The following is a 10,707-nucleotide window of genomic DNA, read 5'->3' as shown; positions in this document are numbered from 1 at the left end:
ATTGATACAGATCAGGTATGCATACATGTCACCAAGTATTTTTAACTCTATTATTTGAACAAAATGCATAATTTGGGACAAACTGGCTTTACAAGTATGTAGGGGGAAACTCACCTACTTAAATATTTTTTGGTTTTGTTTTTTTTTTTTTTCAATAAAGCTCCTTCTGCTTGTTCTAAACAACCATACTCCACACTTATTTTTAACTTTACAGCTAAAGCATTTTTACAAAAGCTAAACAAACTCATGCTAGTAAATAAATTACATGCTGCAGCAACTAGAGGAGTGCCCACTTACCACTACAGAGATTTAAGAATACCACATACTGGTTTAACATCCATTTTCACTCATTTTGTCATTAAGACTTACATTATATTTGGGTCAACCAAAAAAACCCAAAGAGATTTATAAAATTTTACAACAATTAAACAGTAATGTTTAATTCTACAAATGAATAAAGCCAACTACTGCAGCTCAATATGACAACAACAGGACTAACAGCAGTGAAATCATGTACAATTTACTATATTACTGACATATAATTCTTACAAAAAACATGAAATAATTTAGACTGACATCCCATAAAGCATTTGGTTTTTGATTTATGAATTTAAAGTTACACACTTTTAAGTGACAAATTATGTGAAAGTAATATAGCTGAAGATGAAAGAGAAGTAAATCAGAACTCCCAGAGAATGCTCTGGCCCCAGTAAAGCCCTAAAATCTACTGCTCAACTCTTATCAACTGCAGTAGTCCATGATTTTACCTTCACAATTTTTTTCCCCCCTCATCTAGAATTGTTTTTTCATGGATTTTATTAAAATATAGTTTCTAGAACTGTTCTTTTACAGTTTTAAAAACATTTAAATACCATGCTCTAAAAAAGAGCATTTATACAAAGTCTTATATTTACAATATAGACAGTTATGATCAGGTGTTAATAAGATCAACTCTTCCATGTAAGAAGAAATCCAAGCTTATGCGCTAAAGATTAATGAACATGTCAGTGTCCTGAACTGTCTTGTAAACATATCTGAAAACAGGTGTGGATGACCAAATTATCACTTAAAGTAGTTGATCAGGAAAGACTACATCACATAGAAAAGTTGCATTACCTCTAAGGAGGACAAAACAAGCACAAAATTTGCAGGTTATTTCCACAAGGCTGCGCCAATTCTGTAACTATGCACGAGAGATGCCAATAGCTCCTCAGAATAAGACAATTTGCCTTTGAAGTGCCTTAGGGAAATAGTATGCTGGGTTGGTGTTCTCACAGCATTCCCATTGTTTAAAAAGGAATTCTTCCATCAGTAAAACAAAGGTTAGTGAAAATTAAAATGACTGGACAGATCCAACAAAAATGGATATCTCCATAAGCCACCCAGCGCTTCATACAGAAATCTCTGTTGAGTTTTCCACATTAGAAAACATCAAAATCACCCACTAATCCTCTCTTAAAATAGCTTATCTTTATAAATGGAGAAAAATGGAACAAACATTTTTCTGCATACAAATATTTAATTCCATGCAAGATGGAAAACATGAGTGCACAATAAACTTCATCTCATACCTAAATAATTTATAAATTAATTGGTTAGAATAAAATAGGGTCTATAGCAATTACTGTTACATTTTAAACACATGCAGATGAGTTAACAGCAACATTTTTACATAAAGTTTAGTGCAAGAATGTATCTGCTTAATAAATAGACTGAAGATACCTATGTAATGCTTTGAGGTGTACACACAGTATTTGTGCACATAATAACCTGGTTCTGAAAAGTTGTCCCTGTTTGTCTATAAACTACAAGTGCCCATTTTAAATAAAAAAATCCATAATTATTCATGGGCTACTTCCCTGTGACACACGGTGTCACAAACATTGTGGTGAAAATGTAATACTGAAGTTAATCTAGAGATTATTTTTTTTTATACACAGTTTTTATACAATCAAGAAAAAGAGATACAATTTGTATCAACAAACAAAAGGTCATTTCTGGTTATTTGAGGCATTGCTCTCAGCTGCTTATATCATGCAAGAGAAGAGAATAAGAATTAATTGCAAATTAAAAATATGAAATGTTTTCGAAAACTAGTCAAGAGTTAAATCTGTTTTCCCCCAGCTATTATAAGTGTCTGAATTATTTTCCCCACTGACAGAGAGAATAGCCAACTAATTAAAACTTAAGTTATTTGTAAGTACAGGATCACCTTCAAGTTACTTCATTTCAGATACATAATGACATAGTCATTATATACATCACCTGTACCAACACAAGAAAATTTATCCTGTGTGAAATGATACAGTTATCAAATGTCAGTAAATTAACTGTAGTTGCACCCATAATTGTGGTTTCTTGTTGGTTCATTTGGTGGGTTTTTTTATATGACAGGAACCTATTTTGCACGTGATAAAGAGCCCACAAGATATTCTGAATCAAACCAACCACTACAGTAACACAAGTGGAGGAAATGATAAACTTTGTTTCTCAGACAAACAGATAACTAGAAAGCAGCATGCAAGCCATTATCAAAACACCAGAAACAACCCTGACTGCAGCCTCACGTTCTGTGTGTTTCACAGTAAGAAACATTTAGGCAGTGTCACACCTTCTCATGAAGAAACAAAAGGCCATAAACCAGGCCTTCTCAACTTTCATGAAAAAAACTACAGTAGAAGTCAACAAGTCCTAGCTCGAGACATGTCGAGTTAGTCATGGTTCAAAATGTTGAAATATACAGTGGATTCAAAAAAGGGCGTACAGTCAGTGCAGCTTAAAAAAACCAATAAACGCCTCTTTTGGAGACATTTAGCTACAAAGGTTCCCACCCTGAGCAAGATACCAGTTGCGCAAACAATGCCACACAAAATTAGCTCACCTGTTGAAACAGGAATTCTAAAAGCCTTCACGAGGCAAATGCACACCTTTGCGTGGATCTGAAGAGCAAAAACCAGGACAGCTTTGTCACAAACCCAAACTGGAGCATCTCTTTTCAAGAAGCAGCCTTCCCCCTCCACCCTTTTTGAAGATGATCTTGTACAGCCACCTTGAATGTCAGGCTCACTCCAACACCTTCCTTGCTCCCAGAGGAAGGGCTGTGGTTACTGATGAACTTCCATGTTAACATCCAGTTTTTGCTGCTTCAAGTTGAGTAATCCAGTTTACATAATACTGACAATTTATTTTCAGCTTGTCTAGTTATTTGGGCCAGCAGCTGCTTACTGCACGTTTGAGAGGAGATTCTGGAGAGAAGCTACAGTTAAAGTTTCAGTTTACTGAATGGCACTCATGCCTTTACATTCCTTAATGTTTTGGTCCTAATTTAATAAAGTATTTGGCTTCTGTTGGATTGAGCCAACATATTGAACAATGTAATAATAGTTATTCAAACTCTCGAGGGACGGTTCTGAAATTTAAGTATCAACAACCATGTTGACATTGAAAATCTGAAATCAGTTTTTCCTTTTATAAACAATTTTAATTTTTAGCAAATTTACTTTTTCTTCACTACTTAAGATGCCACTAGGCAGTGTCAAATGACAAAGCTGAAACCCTAAAAGTCATCTTGGTGTGTATAGAGCATACTTTTAGAGGCCGATTAGGTATTTATAAGCAAATTGTAAGTGTACACTAATACATGCAATATAATTGCTAACACTAATTTTGTAGTAACAGCTTTGAGACACTGATTGTGACATTATAGTTCTTAGTGAGCTATCCATGCAGCAAGGTATGCATTTCCTATAAAATACTATTAAAAATCCCTATATTTTAAAATCTTAAAATTTGCAATACAATCAACTTTTATATAGTGCCTCAGCATATATATGATTGCTACTGTGTACAGAACTTTATACTATCTTAGTAGAAAATATTTACAATAGATTGGCCTCTTCCTTCATGTAGGTTTTCCTCTGGGTCCTAAGTGCTGTACAGGTTCATTTATCCAAAAGAGGCTTTACTGCTCTAACGCCCTGTTCTTAATTTGGCAACAATCATAGCTGCCAGCTGTTGTGCATCTGTCATGTGGGGATTCTTCTCCATCACAGAAAGGACAACGCTTGGAGGGAAAATATTGCAGAGGTTCTTGTATGTTTGATACTGATGTTCTGGGATGATATGAGGTTCCCGTGGCTCACCACATATCCCAATCCAGGGATTTCTCCAGAGCTGTTCCATCTTTTCAGGCATGCTTCTTACCATGACAGGTTCATAACATGGCTGCATGAGGTTGTTACTCAGCGGATAGGAGTGGTAAGTGTAGGAGTCTGATGCACAGGGCAATGGATCCCAGCTGGCGTGCTGCTCCCGACACAGAGGTGGCCGTCTCTGCCTCGTGGGGTTACTCTCATAAAGCCGAGAGTCAGAAATGCTGTCCATTCTTGTCATCACCAAGGCACGGCTTGGTTGTGCAGTTGATGGATGAACATTTTGAGGCACAGGGTATTCTCCTGGACAACTGGACCGTGCTCCAACAACTGGATGCTGGGCATGTAGGCCTAAGTGGGAAACTGACTGTTTGCGAAGGGATTGCTTAGGCTCTTCAGTTCCGTAACTCTGACCTCTATTTAAGGCTTCATGGTAACCATGAGGGAAAGGCTGAAGACGATTTTTCGATGGCAGTCTGTGGCTCTTCACATTGTCTTCTGGACTGGCATCTGCTACACCCAGATACAAGTCATTGTAAGAGGAATAAGAATCATTACTTGTATGGCTTAAGCAATTGTCAGGACAGGGGCTTGAGTTTCTAGAATACATCCCCTGGTCCATATCAGCCCCGTAATAATCTGAGTTACGGATACTACTTATGCTTAAGTTGGAGAAATCACTGAGTAAGGAGTAATAGCCATGGTCCCCCAGTGACTCATATTTGGGATACTGGTCAATATAGCTAACTGAGGTGCCATGGCTATTGGTGACTAGTATAGGAGGATATTGCACACTGGACATATGTTCCAGTGAGGATTTCTGATGTACGAACTGTGAGGAACCTGGCACCGGACTGCTTGCAGAACGAGTATTTAATGCACCAGCTGCATGGCTTTTTGGTGGAGGGAGCGTTGGTACACTTAATGCAGAAACCAGAGACGGGACAGAGCTGGCCTCGGACTTCCGGGCTGCTGATAACTTTTCCTCAGGCTCCACAGCTACTGACCTAATGCTTGGATCTGACTGACGTTTTGGGGCAATGCGTTTCACTTCAGAACTGATTTCTCCTTTGGAGCTGGATGGCCCTGTGCCACATTTGGCCAAGGCTCCCTCACTCATAGTTTTCACAGCTGATAATTTGGCACTTATTCGAAGCTCATCCGCTACTGACCTTTGAGGCTGGTTTGCACGTTCTGGGTGGTAATATTTACATTTGTGCCCATAGGTGCACTTTTTACCTGCAAGGAAAGGGTTTTCAGGTTAAATAAATCAAAAACTCATTAATACCACCAGTTGCTACCTTTTTTCTTTACATCTTTCACCACTTTGCAATAGCATTCTTTCTATATTAAACCTCTAAGGATAATCATGTATTTTATATAGACAGGCAGTCACAGACTCTGCTGCCTGCATCCATGTCTATCTGCATCAAAGGCAAGACACAATTTTTTTCCTACTGACTTACGATTTCAATCATGACAACATACACACAGTGCTATAAGAACAAATCAGCTTTAACACAGTTTGATAAATTACAAATCTCCTCCCTCGAATACAAACTAGAATCAAATAGTAAAAAACTGTACTATGCACAAGGTATATCTCATAATCCTCAATTTTCTGCTACACTGTTTTTACAAATATGTGCTCAAGGGCTATAAAAGCGACATTGTGCTTGGATGGCAACATGAAAAGTGGCACATTTTGTTCTGGTAATGACAAGATGGTAATTGCCTGCTTCACCTACCTTTAAATGCAACAAATCAATCTGACTTGGGCACTTACCATAAGGACACGGTTGTTTCTTATGTTCAGGAATAACTGGCCTTTTTCTCAAGAAATTTTCAAGGCTTGGACCATGACGTCCCAAAGGATCATCTGGAGGCATAAATCTAAGAGAAAAGAAATTAAACATGACCAGTTTTTCCTGAGAATGCTGAATTAGCAAATTCATTTACTTTTGAAGAAAAAACCCATACTTGTCATTCACAAAAGAATACATTAGCAGCCGCTCCTCTATGAACTTCTTCCACTCTGGTTTTTCATTCTGAAGATCCCGATAGTTATCATTTGACACAATGATGCCATCTGAGTCGAAAGCAAGTTTTACTATGAATCGATCATCATAGCAAACTACTCTTCTTCCCTGAACTCTTCGAGACGGGGTGAAAACAAGAATTTTTTCTTTCTCCAATTTACGTAATATTTCTTGATCTGTAAAATAATTTTAGTTGAGCAGTTTTTAAAAATGTTTTAAAATAAAGAAATGCAACTTTTGTATTATGAAAATTCTTGCATTTTTTGTCTGACAAAGTATCTTGCAATTATATTCAAACATAGTCCTCATTATGACTAAAAAACACCTAGATCTGGATTTTATTTCTGAGGTTTCAAAGCACTGAGTAAATATTCTATATTTGAACTTCATAACCACTCTGTAGCCATGTACCTTTACTCAGTCTTCCAAACATGTCAGGAAATCAGGTGTTACTGTATTACAATAGCCTTGTTAGCCTAGAGTAAAATGCAAGGACTTTCTATAGGTCAAAACACATGCTGCCTTTTCAGTGTTCAAGACAACCCTACTAACTGAGTCCCTGGCCTGTTACTACTTATTTCATGCTCATCCAGCAAATAAGGCTCAGTCCCCATATGCTCATCAACGTTTGCGAATGGGAAAATTTCAACTGCTGCTTCTCAAAAGTGTTGAAACCATCCAATAATGTTACAAAAACCACATCATTGTTAACACATGCAGATATTTAAATGCTTGTTTCCTAACCAATGAAACTGTTGTGTTTTCAAACTAACAGTTGAGCGCAACATCATCATCACCACATCCACAGCCCAGTACTGGGACCCATCAGATACATGACAATATATTTTTTTTCTTTTTAACCAAGGGGTCAAAAAACATCTTGGTGTTACCTGTAATTGGTGCATCAGGTCGAGACTGTTCTTTTCTCCATGCAGGTACAAACACAGTGATATCTTTATGTCCTTTTTCCAGAAACCAGTCAACTGCTAGTTGAATTCCCCGGCAGGAAAATCCTTCTTTGTTCCCATGGCTGAAGAACATGCAAGTTTTAGAAACAGCAAGGACAAAAGTTTCATTTGGTTTTGGGTTTTTTTTGTGGTGGTTTGGTTGTTTTTTTTTCTTCTAAAGCTGCCATGGTCAAAGGATATAAGGAAAGCAAAGTCTGTAAAGTTTTATTAGACCTCCTTACATAACTGGAAAAAGAACACTGTACAGAGCTATTCAGACGTCAGATTAAGGCAACCCTGCTACTTCAAAAGTCTATAAATTAAGAAATTTTTCTATCCCCAGAGTGAAATCAAGTAAACATGAAGTTTTTCAGTTTTTTAAATTTTATAAGCTGACCTAATGAAAAATATCACTTTCCCCAACAGAGTTCACCTTAAGTGGCATCATAAAATGCTATCACAAAAAGAGGAATGAACAATGCTGATTGGAATGGGTGATAAGTGCTTTTAAACATCTATATTAATAAAATCTTTTCCTCTGATACTAAATGCTCTTCATTTTTATTAGAACTTTTTATAGGGAAGAAGTAATTGTATCAAAGTTGTTTAAGTCCCATCCCCATCAAAAATTTGTTTTCTGAAACTCAAAGGAGTCTCTAAAACAGCACACAACTCCCTCATAAAAAATCACACTTACTCAATGATAAACAATGGCTTAGCTGAACTCTGTGCTCTACAGACATGTTCAAAAGTGGCCTGGGACAGGTATCTCTTGGGTTAGTGGTAACCTAAGCAGCCAAGTGTACATAGAATATCCTGAGTCACAAGGGGCCCCCAAGGACCATTGAAATCCAGGACACCCCAAGAATCCCACCATGTGCCTGAGAGTGTTGTGCTAACACCCCTTGAACTTGGACAGGCTGGGTGCTGTAACCACTGCCCCAGGAGCCTGTTCTGGTGCTCAGCCATCCTCTAGGTGAAAAACCTTTTCCTAAAATCCAACCTAAACCTCCCCTGACTCCGCTTTGTGCCATTTTCTCAAGTCCTGTCATTGGTCACAAGGGTGAAGAGCTTGGTACCTGCCCCTCTGCTTCCCCTTGTGAAGATGTTGAAGATGACAATGAGGTCTGATCTCCTCTTCTCCAGGCTGAACAAACCAAGTGACCTCAACCACTCCTCATAAGGCTTCCCCTCCAGACCCTTCCCCATCCTTGTAGCCCTCCTCTGGATGCCCAAAACTGCACTCAGTACTCGAGGTGAGGCAAGCAGCATAGCCATGCTGGTCAGCAGGTTTAGCTCATGTGTTATCCCTATCCTGACACAGTTAAATTGCTCTGAATACTGAGGAGGCTCAACCATCAGGAGCTCAAATACCATGAATTCACTGCATTTCATTACCATCCACTGCATGTCACTTTAGAAAGAACCAAGTTTTCCTATCCTATCTGGTTACTTTCCTTCAATGTCCAGAAACAATTTTCAGTATTTTTCAAGGACTTCAAAATACTAAACCCATCCAGACAAATGCACGCTACAAATAGATTGCTTGAAAAAAAGACTTGAGGCGAGAACTCGGATTTCAAATGAGAGCAGGGGAACTGGAATATGGATTACATATAAAGGAGTGACAGCATAATTAAAAGCCTTGACTAAAGGGTCCATAAAATAGATGTGTTATCAGTGTAATAGTCCACATGACTTAAAATCCCTTTGCTATCAGTATTTTTTTTTTAATATTTTAGTGATTTATTATTTTCAAATACTGGGACAGGGACACCCACCTCATAGCGACATTGCTTCCATCAATGACAATTGGCCTCAAGTTATCACTGTTATCCACCACTTCATCTTCCAGTGACAATTCAGGGCTTGCTATTTCCTTTGGGCAAGGGCCTCTTGACACCAGAGTACCAGTGGTACTGCTGGCAGTGCTTTGTCCCTCTGATTCACTTTTGTTGCCAAGTCTCACAAGCTCTGCTAGAACATCATTGATGAGCGCATCCGCTCCCAACTTATTCAGTACAGCCTGGATCTGATCTCCTGCATACCCAAGCTTTAAAGCAAAATCCATTTTAGCTTGGTATTCCTTGTCCAAATTTGTTTTGCATTCATCTAGCTTCAAGTCTTGTGTGATACTGCTCTGTGAAAAGCTTGGGCGATCCAGGCATGGGGACCGGCAGAGCGGCCGATGGGGTTTGGTGGAAACCTCCTTTTCTCTCCACTGAGTACTGCCTCTGAAGTATGGTTGCTCAGGCTCACTTTCTGAGCTCGTCCATTCCTCAGATTCAGCACTGCATTCCCCCGCGTCTTGCTCCACATTTCTGTCTTCTCTGGAGTGCCTCTTCTCCATTTTCAGCTTCCCTACCATAGACCAGGCCGTCATCACGTTCAGCTTCCAGCCAGAGCGCTCAGTTCTCGTTCATTTCCAAAGCCACCTGGAATTCATTCTCAATTGCATCATGTTGGCCAATTAAAAGTTTACACAAGGCTGGAGCTAATTTGCCTTGCTTACTATATTCTGGCATAAGCAACACCAACATGAAGTTCCTTAAAAAAAAAGAAAAAAAAATTAAAAACTAGGTTTTGATCAATTCTGCAAAATATTCAACTACAATGATTTTGTTTACACGTCAGTAGATGTCCCCAGTCATTCCCATTTCTATGTAAACTGATTATAACAAAGCATATAATTACACTGTCTGTATACTCACAAATAAGACTATCTTTCCCTCCCCTCAGTTACTCTACCTACAAAAAAAAAGGACAATTCCCACACAATAAACATAGAACTGGAATGGATTATCTCAGTAATATTTAAAGATAATAAAACAGAAAAGGGTGAGCCACCTTTTTCACCAAGAAATGGTGTCTTCTACTGCAAGAACAGCCTGTCTACACTAGGAACAACTGTGCAGTGTTCCAGTATGCATAAAATTTAACACAAATCATTTCAGCCCCTTTTAGCAAGGATTTACTATCAGAACCACCAAGTTTACCTCGGAAAAGTATCTTCTGGAGAACAAAATTGACATTTAACAAAATAATATAAGCCACAAAAGAAAATTAAAAGCATCACCAGTGTGCACAGAAGTCAAAGTTTATTCATTTTAAGTTTTCATATCCTTTTGGTTTTAAAAAATCACAGCACCTAATATACCACTCACAGAATCGTAGAACAGCCTCTTCACCATTTGTGAGAGGCCACCCCTCATTCCTTTGGGACAATTTACAGGTGTTTCCCTGCTGCTCCCTAGAGTGTTGGTGTTTCCTGGATCCTCTCTGACACTCAGAAGCACATCCCTTCCCCTGAAGAATCTAGTTTAAAGCTCCACTACTAAGTCTTAGAAAGGTTTCTTTCTTGACTATTTCCCTACATTAAATGCTGAGTTTCTGTTGTCTGTGGGAATATTTCATAGAACAACAGATCTAGAAGAGTGATAAAATTTGATAAGCAACACCAGAAAAATGTCAAAGGATCTCTGAGACAGGTCCATATTGGCCTAACAACAACCAAACCCCCCAAAACTGTCTCAAAGTGAAACTAAGATTATTAACCTGCAAAACCGTTAT

The 10,707-nt window shown here is 38.4% G+C and overlaps 1 protein-coding gene across 1 annotated transcript in view; it reads right to left on the bottom strand.

The window, feature by feature from the left end:
• Positions 1 to 99: 99 nt before the first annotated feature.
• Positions 100 to 10,707, bottom strand: part of ZC3H12B (zinc finger CCCH-type containing 12B) — a 21,578-nt gene continuing 10,970 nt past the window's right edge. Inside the window, exons 2-6 of the mRNA XM_059859631.1 lie at positions 8,919 to 9,684; positions 7,081 to 7,220; positions 6,132 to 6,366; positions 5,938 to 6,044; positions 100 to 5,390 (exon numbers count right to left, since the gene is read on the bottom strand). Coding sequence (XP_059715614.1) covers positions 3,970 to 5,390; positions 5,938 to 6,044; positions 6,132 to 6,366; positions 7,081 to 7,220; positions 8,919 to 9,520 — 2,505 coding nt within the window. The 5' untranslated portion in view covers positions 9,521 to 9,684 and the 3' untranslated portion in view covers positions 100 to 3,969. The remainder of the gene's footprint in view (positions 5,391 to 5,937; positions 6,045 to 6,131; positions 6,367 to 7,080; positions 7,221 to 8,918; positions 9,685 to 10,707) is intronic.

Source organism: Haemorhous mexicanus, chromosome 14 (genome assembly GCF_027477595.1).
Source record: "Haemorhous mexicanus isolate bHaeMex1 chromosome 14, bHaeMex1.pri, whole genome shotgun sequence".
Lineage (NCBI taxonomy): Eukaryota > Metazoa > Chordata > Aves > Passeriformes > Fringillidae > Haemorhous > Haemorhous mexicanus.
Note: the sequence above shows the minus strand (reverse complement) of the source record. Positions and strands in the feature narration are given on the sequence as shown.